Consider the following 22,408-nt stretch of genomic DNA (forward strand, 5'->3'; position numbering starts at 1 on the left):
TGCCTCACTGTCAGCCCTAACTCAGGTTTTGGATCTTTTTCATTAAGAAGAGAATTTCACATTTTTTTTTGAGTTTTGCTAAAGCAGCTCTTCCAAGATTCTGTAAACCCCATGGGACTCAAATAGTGGCAAAACAATGAAAAAATGTGGCATGTACTCATCCGTGGGTTTTTCATTTTAATGTAAGAGCAGGGTTGCCAGCAAGCTGCCAGGATGGGCCGAGGTAGGGGTGGGGGTGCTGGGGGCCTCTGCCTGGGCACTCAGTAGCCAAGGATGATCACAAGGGCTCTGGAGCCTCCGTCCAGCTGAGGGGCTTCAGAGGGCCAATGCCGAACCCTGGGTTTGCCTTCAGATGGGTCAAGTGCTTGGCTGGCTTTCAGCAGAGGTCAATCAGAGGCCCTGGGCTGCCCTCCACCTAGTCCTGGACCTGGAGTGTCTGTTTCCAAGGTGGTGACTCCTCAGCCATGCGGGGAACGCACGTGGCGACTCGCGAGCCCAGTGATCCAGGCATGGAGCCATGAGCGTGCCGAGAAGGAATCGTTCCAACTCCACGGGACAAAGCCCAGGGTCTCACCGCCCACATCTCCTAGGAGAATCCCAACTGCTCCTCTATTCTCCAACTGCACGCGTTTGCGTCAGTCTTTGCATCTGGATGTGGAGGCGGTCAGCCTGACACTTGTAGGCTCTCCTGTCATCAGGAGCACAATTCCCAGAGCTCCAGCAGCTCTGACCCCACAGCATAAGCACCGCAGTTACAAGACTGGCCGTGGATGAACGCCCCTTCGCTGGAGCTGGAGATTTTGCTCTTGGTAAAAGTTCGATTCAGTGGCTCTTCATTTGTAGGAATCAGTGAGTAGCTGGCAACGGTCAAGGTCTTTGCTGAGATATCACCACAGCAGCCACCCTTCCCAGGAGGGGCTGCAGGAAGTGGGATTCAGAGTGGACGTAAACCCTACTTGGAGCATGAATGGCAGGGGTTGGCTTCTGCCTCCCTCTGACGTCAGAGAAAAGCAAGGACCAGAGGGAACCAAAGGCACAGCCTCCTTTCCAAATGGTTTATAGTCAAACAGAAGAGAGAGACCCAAGATGTAAGAGGAAATACCCAGAGACCTCCCCAAGGCCGCGAGGTGATTCACCTTAAAAGAGAACCCTGAACCCAGTTCCTGGCACAGGGTCAGTGCCCCCTTGGTGGTTATTAATTGAATAAATGATGGAAGGACTAAATGAATGAATTCAGGTAATATTGACAATTGTTGCATTGAGAGCGAAAATATTGCTTGCTTGCTATGTCCCCTAAGGACCAAAAAGATTCTACAAGGAATCACATTGAAGGGGTTTCACTAGTTATGATTAGAGATTACTTCCTTGCACCAGTGGGTTGAGAAAAACAATATATAATACAATGTAAGGTCCTTTATTCTTATTGTAGAAAAGCATTCAGCACAAGTGATGATAATAGCATTTTTTAAAAAGCAATCCATGGTGATGGTATTATTACTCAACCTCTATTCAAAATGTTTAAGTTGTCCCCATCTCTCAACTTCTACCCCAAGCTTGGTTTATTTGATTGCTTTTTTTGTAGCCCACACAAACTTGCCTTGTGCTTCTGGATTTTAATTCAAAAATCACTCAAAGAAAAAGTTGACGATATTGAGATCAGAAAAACAGATCTAAACCTCACCTAGAGCATCATGGCTAACAAGGTACTTTAATGCACCCAGATCTTATGATGGCAAAGCAGGAAGGGAACACTGAGGTCAGGTGGCTCGGAGGCGGCAGGCTGGCTGGCAGATATGTGTTTTTTGCTCTGCTCCACCACCACCCTGAGTGTTTGGTAAAATTTCAATTGGTTGCCATCCTTTAACAAGTAGAGAGCTTTTACATGAAAGTCTAGATTTCTGACTTCTCTTAAAAATTCAATAGGTCTTGCAACAGGGGCCCCGCCTCCCCCTGTGGCAGCAATTGGCCGGGACTGAGAAGTGGGTGTCCCTGAAGAGGGGCCTGAACTCCCCAGGTGACCACATCTCTACCTGGCCAGCTTCACTGCTTTGTGTCACGTGCCTGGTTCCTGTAGACACTGAGTTTCTAACCCCTGAGCCTAGTCTAACCCCCTCATTTTGTGGATGACGAAACTGAAGACCAGGATAAGACTTGCCCAGGATCAACGAGTTAGCAGGGGCAGGCCAGAGCCCAGCCACCCTGACCCCACCCTGCGGCTCCTTCTCCCGGCCTTCCTCGTTGAGATGCAGAGGTCCAACTGCTCTGCAGTGGCTCACCTGTGGATGCGGCACCAGGAAAGCGGGCCAGGACGACCCAGCCGACTGTCAGCATCACCTTAAAGGAGACGTCCAGACTGTGAGCAGCTCTCATGCTGGCAGAGCGCTCCCTGAAATAAAAAGGCACACTGAGTCAGACCTGCAGCCTCCCCAGGCTGGAGTCGGTGTGTGGCGCAGACACACACACAGAGACAGGGCCACATGCACACACAGAGGCCGTGCCAGTATGGGCATACTCCAGCCGGCCAGTGCAAAGTCCTCAGCTGCCGTGACTCAGGGCTGGGCAGATCAGGGCATGACAGCCCTGTCACTGTCCCGTCTGTGTCCTGCAGCTCAGAGACCCGGTGACGGATGGGATTTCATCCTTGGCGCGCGAGCTCACTACCCTCCAGAATGAAGGGTTTTTTTCCCCTTAAGTTAAAAAACAGAGAAAAACAAAAAATATTCCCACTGAACATGAGCTGGAAAATAGATGTCACCAACTTGCTGTGTGATCTCAGCTGATTTGATTAACCTCTCTGGGCTTCAGTCTCCTAATCTGAAAAATGAGGATGTGGGCTAGCTGATTTCTAATATCAGTCTGTGCTTCTAAAACAAGTCTTGATGATAATATTGAGATCCTAAATATGATGCCTGTGTGTTATAAACCCTTCTAATATTACCCATCCAAGAGGGAAGCAGGGCAGAGATAGCTAATTGTCCCCTAATATCCATTTTTCCCTGGAAAAGAACCCCTGGGTTTTTATCTGGGCACACAGCCACCTAGAATAAAGGCTACCTTCTCCAGTCTCTCTTACGTTAGTTGTGGTCTTGGAATTAAGTTCTGGCCGATATAGTAAAAGTACAGTGTGTGAATTCCAGGATATGTCCTTAGGGAAAGCAGGAAGCCTTTCTTCCCTCTTTCCTGCTGGCTGGAATATGGATATGATGTCTGGATCTTCAGCAGCTATCTTTGGCCATGTAATGGGAGCCATGTGCTGAAGATGGCAACTCAGAGAGTAAGAACCTAGGCTCTGACCCTGTGGAGAACTGAAACAGCCCTAGACTGTGGATTTATTTTTATGTGTGACGGAATTAAATTAATTTTATTACATTTCTGTTTTATGAAAGCCACTTTTTTCCCGCTTGTACTCAGACAGAAGGTGAGTACGGGAACCTGTCTAGATAAACCTCAAGAAAGGAACTTTAAAAAAAAGATGCCCAATTCCCCTTTCATAATATAATGCCTTTGGAGAAACATCTCTGTTTTCAAGTCCTGTGTGCCACACAAGAGTGCTTAGGCGGGGCTTGGGGAGCGGCCAGCTCCAGCTTCCATGCCCACGTCCCCAGGTCCTCCCCAGAGCATGACTGTAGTCATGCCTGAAAACAAACAGATATTCTCCCACACTGAGAAAGGGGCCAAATGTCTCTCATCCCACACAGGCTCCTTCCTTTGAACGAGCTCAGGGACAAATCTGATCATCCCTGACTTTTCAGCTCCGGGTGAAGCACTTTGTGAGAGCTCGGCAAGAGGGTCTGAAACAGAGCACCCTGGCCCTGTGCCTGGTCCTTCCCGCACAGGTGCGCCGGGGAGGCCAGGGGAGGGAGGAAACCATACTCTCAGCGTCAATGCCCGCAGTGTCCTCCTGGCGGGCACCCTGCCTGGCCCTGGCCTGATATGCCGAGAACAACAGGACCCATTCTAGTCGCCTCTGCAGGGCCGCTGAAGTCAGGCGTCACAGCATCTGGGAATGGCGCCTTTCCCATGGCCCCCAGAAGAGGAGTGTCTGCTTTCATGCTCTTTGCAATAAAAAGAAGGGGACACCGGGACAGGAGTGCTCTGTGGTCCTCGGGGAAAGCCAGAGCCCAGCTCTCGAGTCTCCATCTGTTTAGAAAAACCAAAGGTAGTTTGCTCTTTGCTGCTGAGAAGCCCCAAATCATCCTGGGGCTCCATGAAGGGAACCCGAACTTTGGGCCGTAAGCTGGCAGAGGAATGCGGCTGGCACCCGGGGTGGAGGTACCCGGGTGCGGGGGGCAATCTGGGTGCGGGCACCCCTCCTGCCTTAACTGCCGGGTGACCCTCATCCAGACATTCCCTTCTCTGGGCCTCAACTTCCTGTGTGCAGAGTGGAAGGTTGGGGTACAGGGAATTTGTGGCCCTGACATCTTCTGACCATTTCAGAGACAAAAAAGTAATCACTTTCGGGATGGATGTAAAAACAATTCCCCCTGGCAGGATAATACTCAAAACCTTTTTTCCCCAACATTCAAGAGAGAGACCTGCTGTATCTGAGTGCCACTGGATACAGAGAGGTCCCCCTGCTCCAAAGAGGTCGCGACCCCACATTGCTGGGGGTGGTCCTCCGCGAGTGGCTTCCAGGACCTGAGTACAGAAACCTGGGGAAACATTTTGTTGCTGTGAATCCCAAAGCTTCTCAAATTTCACTTGGGAATTCTTCACCAAGAGAGGACAGCTTTCTCAGCTGGCCACTAAAAGCTCTCTGGCAACATGAGTTAGGATTCAGCTTCTCCAGCTGGCAACATACAGTCTTGAAAGGGTGCCCAGCTGCTGAAGGCCTGCGAGGAGTGCACAGTTGGCTAACAACGCTAGAAGGCTCCGCAGGAAGCTGTTGGCTGGAGGCTGGCTGAAGGCTGCCCTTGCTGGGTCCCAATGGTCCTGAGCTGGCCTCTTCCTTACAGGGTGCGGTGAACCCCTTTGGCAGAGCCATTTGGAAGAGGAAGGGCCGGCACTCCGGGATACTCCACAAGGCTTCACAAGAACAAGCTAAAGATTTCCAGAAGCTCAGCATCTTCCCGTCCAGCTGCAGCTCCATGCCGTGTTTGCCAGGCCTCACAGGGGCGCGGAGGGGCAGGAGCAAAAGCAGGGACAAGAGGCGTTGCCTGCTACCCTCTGTCTCTGTGTCTCCTCGCTGCTGCCATCACACACCAGGGGCTGGGGCTTTGCTCTTGCTTCAGTTGCCCTGCGGTAGGACCTGCCACCTGCAGAGAGAAAGGAGCGCGGTGTTATTCAAGCCTCCAGAGAGGCTCCTACATCTCTGGGGCAGCAGCATTAGCAAGTACACGCCCCCTGGCATCCTCGACCCCAGGGGGATGCGGGTTCTTGATGCCTGCAGAGCCTGCAGAAGCCAGAACTTTCTTCAGGGATTATCATAAACTACCAAATGTAAAATAGATAGCTAGTGGGAAGAAGCCGCATAGCACAGGGAGATCAGCTCAGTGCTTTGTGACCACCTAGAGGGGTGGGATAGGGAGGGTGGGAGGGAGACGCAAGAGGGAAGGGATTTGGGGATATATGTATATGTAAAGCTGATTCACTTTGTTATAAAGCAGAAACTAACACACCACTGTAAAGCAATTATACTCCAATAAAGATGTGAAAAAAAAAAAAAACAAGAAAGAAAGAGAGTAGGGGGTAGTGGGGAGGGTCAGTGTAAGGTCTGAGGCCGGGGGTGAGATGGGACTGCAGGATGATCCGGAAGCCAGTTTGGGGGAGGAGACAGCACAGTGACAGCCGTCACTCTCCCTATCACACCCACACTAAGGCAATTCTCATTTCATGCAAACCTAGACGAGGCTCAGCTCAGACCAGCAGGACACCGTGGTGACCAGGAGCAGAGGCTCCAAAGTCTTCTATCCCAGCCATGCAGTTCACATCGGGGAAAACCATCTGACCACTTGGGCCTCGCTTTTTTAATCTGTAAAACTGAAATAATTGGGACTTCCCTGGTGGCGCAGTGGTTAAGAATCCGCCTGCTAATGCAGGGGACACGGGTTTGAGCCCTGGTCCGGGAACATCCCACATGTTGCAGAGCAACTTAGCCCGTGTGCCACAACTACTGAGCCCACGTGCCACAACAACTGAAGCCCGCGCACCGCAACGAAGAGTAGCCCCCGCTCGTCGCAACTAGAGAAAGCTCACGCGCAGCAGCGAGGACCTGACACAGCCAAAAATAAATAAATTAAAAAAAAAAAAACCCTGAAATAATGCATCTTAAATTCCAAGGTCATTGTGAGGATCAAACGAGATGCTCTATACAAAGATCGTAAAGCTCTGGGCCTGAGCGGTGGTCAGTGCTCAAGCTGCAGGAGCTGCTGGTATGAAGGATGCACAGCTCGATGGGTGAAAGAGCCTGGGAGATGGAATCTGAGAACCTGGTTTGAGTTCCCACTCCGGCCCTCACCCGCTGTGTGACCTTAGACAAGTCACTCAAACTCTCTGGGCCTTAGCCTTCTCATTTTTTAAATGGGAACAATAATACTACCCATAACCAGGAGTTACTGTTATGAGGCTCAGCTGAGATCGGCTGGCTCTAAAAACCTCAGCTCATCTATCCTGGTCTCCAGATTATGTCCTGTGGGTGGTACAGAAAAGAATCAGATATGAATCCTGCCCCCCACCCCCAAGCCTGGAATATCCTACTGTCAAGTCAAGGAGAGAGAGGCAAGCGCACGAGGCACTGTATTCCAAAATGCCCAGCTGCTCACTTCCTGGGCAAAGGGAGATAAAAGAGAGGGTACCCCTGTCCAGACGGAACAGTCTGGACATTCCCTCTTTGCCTCACTGAGCGGAGCTCAGGGGAAAGATCTGATTTCAGCCTAATGGATCTGGGCACTTCCCTTATGATGACACACGTGTATATAGGCCACTCTGTCTCCTGCTGAGACGTGGGGTGGGGGGGCTTTGGAACAAACACACCCTCATGAATTCTCTTGGACATCGTTTGATTGACCTTTATGCCACTTAATGGTTGAACCTGTTACGGGCTGAACTGTGTTCCCTCAAGAGTCATATGCTGAAGTCTTAACCCCCAGTACCTCAGCACGGGACTGTATCTGGAGAAGGGGCCTTGACAGAGGAAATGAAGGTAAAATGAAGTTACGTGGGTGAGTCCTAATGCAGTATGACTGGTGTCCTTATAAGAAGAGGAGAGCAGGACACAGACACATGGAGGGAAGACCATGTGAGGATGCTGGAGGAAGACGCCACCTACAAGCCAAGGAGAGAGGCCTCAGAAGAAGCCAAACCCGCTGAAACTGTGATCTTGGACTTCTGGCCTCCAGAACACTGAGAAAATACAATTCTGTAGTTTAAGCCACCCAGCCTGCGGTACTCTGTTATGGTAGCCCCAGGAAGCTAACACAGCATCCTTGAGTAAATTCGTTAATCTGTCTGAAGCTCACAGCTTTCTCACCAGCAATGCCAATAATGATAATCATACCAAACACTAACACAGCCTTTTCTAGGTGTCAGGCACTGCTTTACGCACTTTTCGTCTACTGGCTAATTTAGTCTTTCGTAGCTAGGTGTCGTTATTAATTCCTAGTTTACAGACGGGGAAACTGAGGCACAAAGAGTGTCACTTTTTTTTTGGTAGCCAGGGTACACAGCTAGCAGGTGGCAAAGTTCAAAGCCTCCTCTCTCCTTCCGAAACTGTGCTTCCAATTCCTAAAGATTAAATGATTTGCAATGTCATCTCAAACTAAGAGAATGTAGGAGCTGGTAGGATAGTGAGAGAGAACCCAGCTAGCACTTCTCCAACTTTATTGCACACAGACATCCCCTGGAGAGCAGGCTAGAATGCAGATTCTGATTCAGTAGGTGTGTGGCGGGGCCTGGGATTCTGCTGAGGGTCACAGAGCTAGCAGGGGGCCCATCCAGGATTTGAAACCAGGAGGTCTGGCTCCAGAGTCCACGCTTCATAAAAACGGAACAATAACACTACCCCCACCTACCTCCCGGCCAGGCACAGGGGGAGGAGGCAATGTTTGATTTGAGCCGTGTGGACAGATTAATGATCCTGACAGCAAACCGGGGTGAAGTTTGGGGAAGGTGGCAAGAATCTCCCTCCAGCTCTCTTGCGGTCAGGAAAGCACTGGTGTTCCCTTTCACTATGACCTAGGTTTCTTGTTCACAGGCCCTAAAATCTGTGCCATGGTTCCTGGAGGGCCCAACGTGGCTGGTGCAGGCTGGGTCACCTGCACAGGCTCGACTCAGATCCTTCTCTGGATAGGAAACCACAGGTCCACCTCAGTGGCTACCAGAAACCATGGAAACAGGAAGGCAGAGCCCCAAGAGCTCGTTCCCTCTCGACAGAAAGCTCCCCTGATGAATTGCAGAAACCCCTTCGTAACATTCCCTAGCAGGGGCCCCCCCTCCTCTCCTGAACCAAGCAGTGGGCAGCCAACTTCCTGGTCTGCCGGCCACACATCCCAGCCCAGGCCCAGCTCCCCCCGGCAGAGAAAGGCATGTCTCTGGTCACCTGGTCCTGACGCAGCATCCCCAGGGAGAAGGAGGAGGCAGGAGACAGGGCAGCCCAAGTATCCTTCTGGATCACAGAGAAACACAGGAAGAGTCCCAAGTCTGGAGAACCCTGGCAGCCCCGAGCCCTTTCTCAGTGTGAGGGTGCTATGCTGGGGACCCCAGGGACAGGGACCCCAGCTCCCTCCTCAGAGAGAAGCATTTAGAAGACCCTTGGCTTCTGCAAATCAGAGCATCTCCCAGGGTACCCCATGATACGTGCTCCGCTGACATGAGCTACTCCTTTCTTTTGGAAACATACCTGCGCTGACCTCTCTCATTGCTGCAAAGATCCAAAACCTTCCCCAAAGACCAGGGACATTCCAAAACCTGGTCTCTTCTCCAGAAACTGGCCTTCTAATTCCTCAAGACTAAGCCACTTGCCAGTTAGAGTCAGGCTCACAGAATGCAGGAGTTGATGGGAATCGGAGACCCTTTCCAGCCAGCCCTTGGCTGTGCACCTGAACCACGTGGGGGAACTTGTTAAAATGCAGATTCTTGTCCCACAGGTCTGGGGTGGGGTCTGATTCTGCATTTCCAACCAGCTCTCAGGTGAGGCTGCTGCTGCTGGGCGGTGGGCCATGCTTTGATAGCAAGTATCTCGTGCAATCCCACCCTCCCCATTTTACAGATGGGCAAACTGAGGCCCACAGTGCAGAAGATTGTTGCTCATGATCAGGAGCAGTAAATGGATAGGAAAATTGTCATCTGACTCCAAATTATGGGACATGTGTCGCCTTCCCTGCCAACCTGCTTGCCTGGGAGGAAGGGGAAAAGGGGGGAAGACTGGGCTCATCTGTTTCTGCCCCTGTTTCAACTGAGGGTTTAAGTCACAGTTTGGATAGCCTCAGGAACACTTTATACTTCCATAGAGCCTTAAATTATCTTCCCCAAACAAAATACCTCCTTTGATAGGGGAAATCCCCGGTGGGGAGCCACCTGCAGAGCCAAGGAGGAGAGACACTGCAGATCCCCGTGATAAGAGAAATTCACCATCACGGACCACTCCCATCCCCAAGCATATCTGAACAAATCCTGTCAGGTCCTGCTGTGCCATCAAATCCAAATCTCTCATCTCATCACCGAATCAGCTACCGGGGCTGGGAGCATCAAGGCCTTCACCCATTGCAGCTGGGAGGAAGGCAGCTCTGAAACCAGTCTTCCCTCCTGTTCGTGCAACACACGTGGTCTTAGTATCCCATGAGTGGGCACTGTGCTGGTCCTGGTGGAAAAGGAAGGTAAGATCCCTGACCCCGAAGAGATCACCCGGTTCCACCGCCCTCTGCATCAGGCATCGCAGTCTAAATGATGAGGCTGACCCTCCCAGAAAACCAGATGTTTCCTAAGGAAGAGTTTCTCACTTGCTCACTTGAGGTTAAACACTGGAGTGAACAGTTTAGCGACAATGACATATCTAACTTGCCCTTTTGTTTAGAGCTATGCCTGTCCAATACAGTAGCTGCTAGTCACACGTGGCTATGGACATTTACATTTAATTAAAATCAGATACAACTAAAAACTCAGTGCCTCGGTCACACTAGGCACATTTTAAGAGCTCGATCGCCATTGGTAGCTCGTGGCTACCATGTTGGGCGCGCAGATCTGGAACATTTCCATCACTGTAGAAACTTCCGATTTAGAGCCTCAATGCTCAGAGTGGTTTAGAAGATCAAACTAGAGCTTCGAGACGGTTCGGAGCAACGGTTCTTATGGCGGCGTCCCTGACTCCACCTGTTAGAAACTCAGATTCTCAGTCCCATTCCAGACCTACTGACTTACTGACTCCGCCTCCGGGGGTGGGCCCAGCCACCTGTGCTGTAACAAGCCCTCCAGTGATTCTGACGTTGCTCAAGTCCAAGAACCACTAGTTCAGAGAGTCACTTCAGTCCAGAGACCCTTGTCAACCACCAGTTAAGTGTCGCTCATGAATACTCGACGGCTCATTGGCTAAGCATGCAGGCTGTGTCACAAGATCCAAGTTGAAGTCTCAGATCTCCCACTTAAAGAGCCATGTGTGGGGACTTCCCTGGTGGTCCAGTGGGTAAGACTCTGCATCCCCAATGCAGGGGGGCCCTGGTTCGATCCCTGGTCGGGGAACTAAGATCCCGCATGCATGCCACACCTAAGGGCTCACATGCTGCAACTAAGAGTCCACGTGCCGCAACTAAGAAGTCCGCATGCTGCAACTAAAGATCCTACATGCCACAGTGAAGATCCCTTGTGCCACAACTAACACCTGGTGCAGACAAAAATAAATAAATAAATAAATAAATAAATAAATAAATTTTTAAAAAATTTAAAAAAAAAGAGCCGTGTATGAACTTGTCCATTCATTTAACAGCCCAAGGCTCTGTTTCTTCAGCTGTAAAAGGGGGGAATCCTTCCAACTGCCTTCTAGGACTCCTGGATGGGATGGAAAGATGCGTGCCACGTGTGTGACACAGTGAGTGGTCCGTGGGCCGTAAGGTGCCAGGACGTCGGTTTATCACCATCATCCCTGCCTGGTTTCTGTTCACTGCCTGATGCAGCCGATCGCCAGCCTCACTCACTACATGGGATTTTTAACCTCTTTCACTGACAGACTTGTAGCGCTATGCCATCCACTGAGAGGTACCGCAAAATGAGAGATGGTTTCTCAAAAGCTTGACCTAGAGGACTTTACACAGGGAACTTGCGCCCAGTGGGGCAATGTGTTTTTGTAGTGGGGGAAGAAACACAAATATGACTTAATGGAAGCCCCACCCTGGGCTCTGGGCAAAAAGTCCTGCCTGGATAATGTGAAGGGTGGCAGACACGGCAGGCCAGAGTCTTGGGTCCTGAAATAGGAAGCTTTCTTATTAGAAAGAGTACAGAGAGGCTGGAGGAGATGGCCGCCACCTCTGAGGCCCAGGGGGAAGGTGGGAGGAAGTCCTTTCGGTTGGCAATTTGGTTCCTTGTTTTATTCCACGAGGGTTTGGCCTTGGCCTAACGTTGAAGCAAAACAGAGCTCCCAAAAGGGAAGAGGAGGGAGCTAGAAATAAATAAATAAAAGATGACTCATGGACACACCCCAGTATTAAATGACCACTTCTCTGGGGGATTCCACGGATGAAGACACGCCACCTGTGGGGTGAGGGGGGATGTTAAAAAGGTGGTGAATGGGGGAAGGAAACAGTACCCAGAAAGCAGATCCATTCTTGGTCCCAGAGTGTTACACGAACTTCCTACTGGCCCCCCAATGGCCCCCCGCATGCTCTGTTTCTTCCTTGACATAAACATCTTTTCTCTGCCAGGGTCCTCCCAGCTGCCGCGTCTGACCTTTGGAAATTGGTAGTTTGTTTTAAGATTCCATTTCTAATCCCCCTGAGGAATTCCCTCTGGCCCTAAAGTCTATAGCAATTGCTTCTTCCTCTGCATTCAGCTTACTGATCAAATCTTTCTTTGAACTATCTCCTTCTCTCTTTGGAGGTCCTCAATGTTTTCCACACTGGGCTGCAGGCTCCTTGAGGGCAGCCTCTACGTAAACCCATTTGTCTTTTCCTGCAGCCCAACACACGGGGGCTGCCCAGCGGACGTAGACAATGAGGGAATGGGTTTGCCCAACGATCGCTGGAGGAACAACCCACTTGGCTACTTGCCTGCTCTGCAACTTTTGGGCTCTGTGTCCAATGCTCTCTGAAAAAAACAGGTGGGAGTATGGAGGCAGAAACTGGAGGCATTTAACAAGCTGATAAGTTTTTAAATTATAACTCTTTTTTAAAAAAATCTTTTAAGTCCTCAATTGAGGAAAAAAGAGTAACTTCCCTCTTAAAACTGGTTTTCTCCCCCAAGATCACGAAGGAAGAGGGGAAGTCAGATGACTGATACGGGTGCATCTCCCCAGACTCACCAAGTCCAAGGCCAGCCTGCCTCTGCCGCTGTCTGAGGTGACCAGAGGCTGCCACGAAGGGTCCTGGCCCCTTCCACCAACCCCAGCGCTCTCTGGAGAGGGCACTGCCTACTCTTCAAGGTAACCCAAGTGTCCCGGTGTCCCCTACCCTTAGTCCCAGGCGTTAGACACCTGACACCCCCGAGCCTCCTTATTCACAGGGGAAGTCCGGCCCCTTGCTTGGTTCCTCTTTCCTCCAGGGTATCTGAGACTCCTCCTGGCCACCTACACGCATCCACAGATCGGTCCTGTCTGCCCCAGGATGCCCCAGCCACTCAGCTCGGGGCTTAGCTGAGCAACAAGCGACATCTCTGCCCCCCGCCGGCTGAGCCCCGCACCGCCCCCCTAGCCCCCTGCCGCAGGGGAGGCGAGCCCACCGCTGCCAACTTGGTGCATGGCGCTGGGGCGAGTCCCCGCCACGGGAGCTGCCCGTCTCATCGCACAGAGAGGACGAGTCCGCCCTGTCACACTCCCACAGCCAGCTGACCAGGCTCCTGAGGTACGTATTCGGTTCTTTCAATGTACACAGGTCTGGGCAGAGCCCTCTGCTAGGGCAGCTGGGTCCCTCTCTACCCTGTTCCTTTGGCCCCAACATTGAGTCTACAGGGCGCACGATGCTTTCTCCCAGTACAGGACTGCTCTCCCAGGAGCCTCACTGCCCTTCCCTGCCTTTGAGCATACGTCTGGTCTTCCCAGTGCATCAGATGGGTCCACAGATACGCGAGCCTCATCCGGAGAGACAGGGTACGTACGTTCCACCGGTCCACTCCAGCCTCTTCAACCTCTTTAGCCTCCTTACACATCAGTGGATGCACGTAGGTCTTTGGGGACAGGAGCTGTCACCTGACTTCAAGGACAAGTTGACCTGGGTCCCAACTCTGGCTTTGCGGGGCATGATCTGCAGAGGGCACAGCAGCCCCGCCGGCTGGCGCTCCTCTCCTTGCCAAGGGAAAGCTTGTCAGGGAGCCCGGGGTGCTGCCCGGCTACGGGGCTTTTAGCCCTTGCACCCTGTCCTGGGCAAACGCCGTGAAGCCCAGCCATCAGAGCCCCGTGCCCCCCGCGGCTGGCAGCTGAAAAATCAACTGATGCTCAGAGCAGCCTCATCACAGAGTTCAGCGACCCTCAGAGGGAAGTCTCTCCCGGGACTGAGTCAGAACTTGGAGCTGCCCAAGTCGAACCATTGGCTACACACCTTCCCCGCTCATGTTGTGCGCTCTGCTAGTGGGGAGGTGACTGTAGCAATAAACACTTCGTCAGTTGTGTTTTTTAACTGAAAATACTAGCATCGGCAGTTGGCTTGGCACTTCTCCTGGCCTGAAGTTGCCCTATATGTGCCCACTTGTGTCTGAGGCTCCAGAAAGATTCCCGTGAAATGCTCCAGCCCCTTCCTCACCACCTCCTGGGGTCTTCTGCTGGCCCCCTCTGACCCATCCTCCACACTAAGGGGTGCTGACTCATTCCCACAAATAGCTTTATTTCAAAGAGCATTTTCCCCTGCTAAATAAGAGTGAGGGTGCAGCCAGAGCCGAGGAACGGCAGAAACGAGCAGAGTGCAGGATCCAGTTCCTGAAGCACCTTCGGTGTGAAGTTAAGGAGTTTGGACTTTATCCTAAAAGGCTGGGGGGCCCCTGGCAGAGTGGAGGAGCCGGGGGAACACATGTATTTTATAAAGATGCTGCTGGCAGGGACGAAGGGGAGGGACGGGCAAGAATGGGAGTGCAGCCCGGAGGACTCTGCTGGGGTTGGATTAATTCCACACATATTTATTGAGTGCCTACTGTACGCTGGTTCTAGGCACTGGGCCACGGAGGAAACAATTCAGGTAAAGACCCTGCCCTGGGTTGGGTTAGAGCTTAGTCTAGTGGTGGCGGTGGGGTGGGAGTAGAGAAGGAATAAAGAGCAAATAAACACACCCTGTATGTGTCCGATGATGTTAAGAGCTATAGAGAAAAGTCAAGCAGATTATGCAGCGAGAAGCTGCTATTTTATACGAACAGTCAGGGAAGTTCTCACTGAGAAGGTGCCACATGAGCAGAGACCTGAAGCGACAGGGCAGGGGTGCTGTGAGGACATCCAGGCAGAGGGACCCAGCAGGGGAAGGATGCCAGGCGGGAACAGGAGGCCAGGCGCTGGAGCTTAACGGGGAGGGCAGAGGATGGCAGGGGACCACACAGCTGGGGCGGGGGTGATGAGAAAAACCACGCCTCTCATCACAGCAGGGCCCACATGGCTCAGTGCTTCATCAGTTATCCAATCAGGTGGGGTTGGCTTAAAAAGGACCTACTGTACAGCATAGAGAACTATATCTTCCCTCAATCTCAGTCCCCCTGCTTCAAGTGGGGCTGACTCACCCACCTTGGCTCCCGAGGTAGACACGTGACCCAGCCTGGCCAATGAATATGTTCCTTTCCCTGGCTGCTGTGATTGGTTCAGGGATGGTCACGTGACCCAAGACAAAGAAAGAGGGCATGGAACTATTGGGAAAGCTGGTTCTCGTCCTGCCAAGGCTGGCAAGCCTGGAGTTGCTGGGGCCATCTTGGCCTCTGTGCTGGGAGAGCCTGCCTGACAGTGAAGCTTGTACAGAGGAAGGCAGAGCCTAGAGATGGAGAGAGATGACACTTGAGCACCCAGATCCAACTCTGCCTGAAGCTAGTGCCGTCCCTGGACTTTTCAACTACCTGAGCCAATAAGGTTCCTTTTTGTTTAAGCCAATTTGAGTTGTGTCTTTGACATTTGCTATAGAAACAATCCCGACTCGTAAGGAACCAAAAGGGGAGGGCAAGATGGAGGTTAGTTCTTACAAGTCTTTCTGCTCTCATAAGATGTCCATTGCAATCAATGAGGCCTCAAATTACTTTGTTGGGGAAAGAGACTTCCTTTCTCCAATTGTAGCAGGTCCCCCAAACATGCGTGTCCCTTGGAAAGGTGACCCACATTAGGAAAAAAGAAAGCCACTGCCACCACCATGGTCTAGGACTTTCCTGTAGGATTCCATAAGAACCATCTAGTGGCCTACTCCCCATCCCCATCCCAATCCATCTTCCACAGACCAGCCAGTCTGCCAGATCATGGCACATTTTTGTTTCAAACCCTCTAATGGCTCCGATCACATGTAGAATGAAGTCAGAACTCCTCATCCAGCCCTGCACAGCCTGGCCTCTTCTCCAGCATCCTCTCACACCAGTCTCCACTCCTGCCACGTTGGCCCCTTTATCATCTCCTCTGAAGACATCAAGCTGCTTCCTGCCCCAGGACCTTTTCACATGCTGTCCCTGGAATGCTTTCCTCCACTCCAGCCATCCTCGGGTCTCAGTTAAAGCCCAGACGGAGTCAGCCAAGATGGCAGACTACAAAGACCCTGAGTTCACCTCCTCTCACGAGCACACCAAAATCACAACTATTAGCAGTACAACCATCGATGAAAAGCCATGTTCTTAGAGGTGCTTTTCCTGACACCTTCTTCCCATCTGAAGAAGGTCCTCTCTGACAGTGCCTTTCACAGTGTCCTCTCTTCACTTGCCACAGTTTATAATCATATATTTGCTTGTGAGTTTGCTTATTGCCCATAGGCTTCCTGCAGGGAGGGACTGGGACCATTGGTGGTGCTTCTCAGAATGCGGTCCAGGGACCAGCATCATCAGCGTCACCCGAGAGCACGTCAGCCACGCGGAGTCAGACCTGCTGCTTTCTGTGCATCCCTTTCCATCTCCCCCTTCCCCCAGGAGCACTAACATTAACCAGTAGGGCTACCAAACCCAGGACAAAGGAGGTAGACTGTGAAAGGTTCCTCAAAGCACCGGGGGCCCCAGAGGGCTGACGTGAGAGCCCTGAGACCAGCGTGTGGCCCACGGGGGAGCCCCCTGGGTTCGGACACAACAAGAAGCCAATGTGCTGGCACCTGCTGCGTCTGGAAGCCGGGCTGGAATGTCATGAGGCAGGGCCTGGCAGAAGTTCAGAGAGCGCAGCCTTCCTCCCCACTCCCGTTCTCAGGCTCACACAAACCCAGGAAGGGCAGAGACAGAGAGTGTTTGCACAGCAGATAGACTTTCTCCACTCCTCCCTCGGCCCCGCCAGATCAGAGTCAAAAGAGCAGGCTCGATTTTGGTTCAGGTTTAGGCCAGAGTCCACCTTTGATCTGAGGGGCTTGTCTTTGCCCGGGTTATTTATTTGTAGAAACCACTCCGGTTTCCTACTACTTCAAATACACCTACAGGAAACAACACCAGGTGGAGTCCCAACCGAGGTTTGTTTTACTGCCCTGTGTGCCACTGGCTCCTTGCGCCCGGGATCAGTTACCTGTATTCCTGCACACAGGTGTGATTTGCAGCCTTGGGCTATGAAACAGACCTACTAGAGAATGGACTTGAGGATATGGGGAGTGGGAGGGGTAAGATGTGACAGGGTGAGAGAGTGGCATGGACATATATACACTACCAAATGTAAAATAGATAGCTAGTGGGAAGCAGCCGCATAGCACAGGGAGATCAGCTCGGTGCTTTGTGACCACCGAGAGGGGTGGGATAGGGAGGGTGGGAGGGAGGGAGATGCAAGAGGGAAGAGATATGGGAACATATGTATATGTATAACTGATTCACTTTGTTATAAAGCAGAAACTAACACACCATTGTAAAGCAATTATACTCCAATAAAGATGTTAAAAAAAAAAAAAAAAAAAAAAGCCTGTGATCCTGGGGGGAAAAACGGGCTCTGATAAACCTGAAGTGACTAGAAATCAGCAGTCCTGGCTATCCTGGGAGACTCTGAGCAAGGCTCCTCCGGGCCTCTGTTTTTTATTTTCTGTAAAGGAAGAGCCAGGGAAATGTGTATTTTCGTGCTTATTCAGAACTGGGTCCCACACAAGGGCTGTAACAGAAGTGAATAAGGATGGACGGTGCCTGCTGGGAGAAGCTCCTGGAACAGCTCTGAGCTCTGGGGACCCCCTGCTTCACCACTAGGGGACCCCAGGGCTCCACATAACTGTTTCCCCCAACACTTTACTATGAAAACTTTCAAGCATACAGCCAAGTTGAAAGAATTTCACAGCAAACACCAACATACCCACGACCTAAACGCTACCAGTAACATTCTGCTGCATTTGCTTTGTCACATAACTGTCTATTCATCTATCTCTCTATCCATCCGAAATCAACCTTATTTTTTGGTTACATTTCCAAGGAAATTGTAAGCACCAGTACCCTTCCCTCTAACTGCTTCAGCATGCTTATTTTTAACTAACGTTCAATATTCATTTAATTTTTTAAAATCTTTTGAGGTAAAATTTACATGTAATGAAACACACAAACCTCCAGTGTACATTGGCTGAGTTTTGACAAATGCATATACCTGTGTAACCCAAGCACCTATCAAGGTATAGAACATTACCATTACCCTTGAAAGTTCTCTCATGCCCTTTCCCAGTTAATTCCCTCTTGCAAGAGGCAACCACTATTCTAGCTGAGTAATATCAGAACCATACCATAGATTCGTTTTGCCTGCTCTAGAACATCATATAAATGGAATTATCCAGTATGTAGTCTTTTATGTCAAGCTTCTTTTCCTCTGCACGTTTCTGGGATTCATCCATACTGTTAGTTGTATCGATAGTTCATTTCTTATGACTGCTGAGTGGTAATCGATTGCATGAATATACTACACTACATAATTGCTTCAAGAATTTACTTATTTATTTATTTTTTATAAATTTATTTATTTGTTTGTTTCTGGCTGTGTTGAGTCTTTGTTGCTGTGCGTGGGCTTTCTCTAGTTGCGGTGAGTGGGAGCTACTCTTTGTTGCGACGTGCAGGCTTCTCACTGCGGTGGCTTCTCTTGTTGTGGAGCACAGGCTCTAGGCACGCGGGCTTCTGTAGTTGTGGTGCATGGGCTCAGTAGTTGTGGCTCACAGGCTCTAGAGCGCAGGCTCAGTAGTTGTGGCGCACGGGCTTAGCTGCTCCGCGGCATGTGGGATCTTCCCGGACCAGGGATCGAACCCGTGTCCCCTGCATTGGCAGGCAGATTCTTAACCACTGCACCACCAGGGAAGTCTCCATAATTGCTTTAATATTTCTGTTCTAGGGAACGCCAAGTGAAATGGAGCTTGGGAGAAAAAAGGAGGAACAACTTTGCTACTATAACACAGCCAGACAATGCTATGTTTGCCACTGTCCTCAAACCCAGTAAGATGCACAGGAGGCGGGTGTCCTTGGCTCAAATCCCCACTTCGCCACCTAGCAACTGTGTTAAATTTGGCAAGTTTTGGTAGTTCCCTGTTCTCCAGGCTTCGTCATCTGTAAGATGCTGGTAATAAAGGAAACTTCCTCAAATGGCTGCGACAAGATATGCAAAGGGATGGGCAGAGCCCGTGGCACAAATAATAAGTGTTCTAAATGTTACTCTATGTTGGTGAGAAGGAGCTCTGATTTTCAGATGTGAGTTTGAATCTTAACCCTGCCACTAAAAGGCTCTGCAATTCTGGGAAATTTCCGTAGGTTCTTTTTAACCTAGTAGCAGCTTAATAATATTTTATGATAGTATCCTGTGGATTTGTTTTTCCTCCTCCTGTTTTTCCTTTTCCCATTCAACTTTTTAAAACGACCTCCCTTCTACACTGTAGGCTAAGATTCCTCTCCGGCACACAAAGCTGTTAGTATCTTCCATCTAAGGGAGATTTTGAGAAAATTGAAAGAGATAATGTACACAAGAGCTTAGGAGAGCCCCTGCTATGCAGTTAGCACGCTATAAAAGTTACCTTCCATTACTAGCCGTGCTCTCGCTCTCGGACAGGGCAGAAGAGCAACTGATTCATATTTGCTGAAAACAGCAGATGCTCAAGGAATGCTTTTGAGAAAGTCTTGCCCTGAGAAGTCAGGGCACCGGGCATGCATGCGGGTCAGCCCTGGGCTTCCTCCCCGGCAGATGCTATTGAAGATGGGATTCAACAGGAGGGAATGCACAGAGCCTGAAGCGTCCCCCGGGCCCTTGATCTCCTGGAGGCTACCGCCCACACCTGGTTCACAGCCAGGAATAGCTACGGGGCAGCTCACAAAGCCTCCACCTCAGGCTCTGGCTTCCTCTGCTGAGCTGAGCTGAGCTGCGGCCCAGGATGCTGGCCTGAGTTCAGCCCAATTTGGCTGTACTGCCTAAGATCTTCCAGAGGCTTCAGCTGGAAAAAGTTATTACTTGCTTTTCACCATTAAATGGGAGAGTGCTGGCTCAGATAGGAGGTGGCATTATCAACTCGGGGCAGGCCTGCCTGACTCACCGAGGGCCCGCAGAAGCTGGGGTGGTGCCTGGCTGGGATGTGAACCCACAGCTATCTGACTCTGGCTTTTTCCTGCCTCTGACTGTCAGTCTGCCCCTAGGATTAAATCTGGAAGTTGTGTTTCCAGCACCTTGGAGCAAGGAAGGACCTTCAAAACCATGGAGCCCATGATTTGCCCAAGGTCCCATAATGAAGATTCAAAGCCAGGTCCCCGTGGGATTCAACATACGTGTATCATGTATTTAGTTGAACAATATGAAATCGTTGCTATTCAACCATTTTGAACCTTAGAAATAGTAGTTTCATGTGATTCAACCTATACTTGTATCCAGCCCCTGTTATGTGTACATTGCTGTCCTTGAGTTGGGGAGGTGAGAGTAGGGAGCCCAGAGATGAGGGAACAGTGCTTTCCCATAGAGTTTATGTTGGTGTCTACACTCTCCATTGCAATCTCTTTCCTAAGTAGTCTTACCTCTTACAATGAGATCCACACCATGTAAATTGGGTCAATTACTTTCTCAGAGTTTCAAAGACCCCCATGTTCTTTTTTTTTTTTTTATGTACAATTTTATCTTACATCATCTATAAAACATTTATCAGCAACAATTTATAATATGAATGTTTGAATATGAAGCATTGGGGTACAATCTCTTTTGAAATGATAAACAGCTGTTAGTTCATATATCTCTGTTATGTTAAAAGTAAACTCCTAAATGAATACTGCAGAATCATTCAACACCATATGCGGAGTACATCACTTCATCATATTTTAAGACCCCCATGTTCTGAGGCTTCCAAATCTCTGTCTTGAGCCAAGGTCTCTACTCTGTACTCCGGACCCTCCGTGATCCCCTTTCACAGGGTGGGCCCTCCTGGAGCCATGCTTGTTCAATAGAAGTCCTGGATCCTAGGCCACACTGATTGGACTGGGGAGGGTGGACCACTGACCAAAGCTAGGCTGATTCCTTTTCTCTTGTTCCAGTCCCTTCCAGAGGCTTGACTTTATATCTGTCTTTTTTATTCTAGGAGACAACCTCTGTGTCCTTATAATAAATCCAACCATCTGATGTTTTTTTCATTTTTGCTAAATTTAACGCAACTTGGTTTCTGTTACTTGCAATAAAAGAGTCTTAGCTCTTCAGCCCATAAAAGAGTGATCTGGCCTTGCTCTCTTAAGGTCTTAAATGGGCATTGGTACCTTCAGACACAGCACATTTTTCTGCATCGATTTCTACCCTATTCTTATTGACTCTCTTATGTGGCTACACAGTCCCTTCTCTGGTAGCTACAACTTTGTTAGGATAGAGGATGTGATACCCCCGACTCACTCCATATCCCGAGACCGGAGAGGATTGAGCTGAGCAGGACTCGGAGATTGCACACGTGAGTGAGGGGTGTTGGGGGCATTTCACCGCTTGGCTATTTCGGCACCTACTAGGACCTGCTCTCGTGTGTTTACAATTCAATTCATGTTGGGACAAAAACAAGCCGAAAATCAAATAAACAGCTTCCAGACACTTAGCACAACACACACTTTGTCTTCTTTCTCTCTGAGGACTGCAAATGAGATAAGCACCACCTTGTTTGTCTCTTCTCCAGGGCCCTGGCATAAAAGGGTAAAAGGAAGGGGGTGAGAGCATCCCTCAGAGAGTGTCCTGACATGAAAGCAGGGGAGTCAGACCCTTCTTTGAATGGGGGCAAAAGAGTTTTTTAAAAAGGAAGGAAGGAAGATGGTGCCAGAGGAAATGACCTGTAAGCCCGTCAGAACGTTTCTCGTGCCATGAAAACGAATTGCTGTCCTCGAGACTCAACTCATTCCATTACTGCTATTAGTTGTCATTTGTACCTCTCCAATTTCAAAAAAAACAATATTGAAAATAGCCATCGATTCCCAAAAGGTTCCGATTCTGATTCGAATGACACATGTTGAGCGCCTCCTATGTGCCAGACATTGGGCTATTTACTCACTATCTAGCCCCCCTCCCTCCCCATATCCCAGAGGTTAAGCGATTTGTCCAAATTCACATAATCAGTAAGTGATATGTCTCTTTTAGGGTACAAATTGTCTGGCTTGCAAGCAGTCATTGCCTTTCTTCCGGCTGCTCCATTATTATAAGGAGCTGATAGCTCCTCAGGAGAATAACAGGGAACTCTCAGACTGGCGCTTCTGCCCCAGCAAACTTTGTCTCCTCCCTGTCTTGCTTGTGGATTCACCCCACCCATGGTGAAGTTCTGCAGTGACCTCCTTCCTCTTCCCCTCTCTCCAATCACGAGCATGAGACCTCTATATTGCCTTCCTGGACACTCACGGTGACCTCCTGACCAGCCTGCCATCTCCAGTCTCTTCCTCCTTCTAATCCATCCCCTGCTCTGCTGCCAGAATAGTCTTAAGGCATCTTGTACTTCACACCCTTCCAAAACCTGTGATGTCTGAGGCCCCTCGTGAAGTGGTCCCTAGCCGCCTAGCCAACCTTACCTCTTGCCACTTTCCATCTCCAACCTTCTAACCTACACTCTGGCGATCCTAAACCACCAGAAGACCCCCCTCCCAATGTCCTTCACACTCTCACGGTCTGTGCCTTTCCTCATACCTCTCCTTCTGCATCACTGCCTGGAGAATCCCTACCCCGCCCATCAAGGGCAACTTAAAGTTCACCTCTTCCTGGGGC

At 50.2% G+C, this 22,408-nt stretch overlaps 1 protein-coding gene across 4 annotated transcripts in view; it reads right to left on the reverse strand.

Annotated features, from left to right (window-relative positions):
* Positions 1-22,408, reverse strand: part of CEMIP (cell migration inducing hyaluronidase 1) — a 160,508-nt gene that overhangs the window by 71,075 nt on the left and 67,025 nt on the right. For 3 of the 4 annotated variants that reach the window (XM_082388482.1, XM_082388480.1, XM_082388481.1), the window contains exons 4-5: positions 4,536-5,255; positions 2,277-2,386 (exon numbers count right to left, since the gene is read on the reverse strand). In XM_082388482.1, coding sequence (XP_082244608.1) covers positions 2,277-2,370 — 94 coding nt within the window. In that variant the 5' untranslated portion in view covers positions 2,371-2,386; positions 4,536-5,255. The remainder of the gene's footprint in view (positions 1-2,276; positions 2,387-4,535; positions 5,256-22,408) is intronic. The other variant, XM_082388483.1, reaches the window with a different exon arrangement.

This window comes from Balaenoptera borealis, assembly GCF_965194805.1.
Source record: "Balaenoptera borealis genome assembly, chromosome: 3".
Classification (NCBI taxonomy): Eukaryota; Metazoa; Chordata; class Mammalia; order Artiodactyla; family Balaenopteridae; genus Balaenoptera; species Balaenoptera borealis.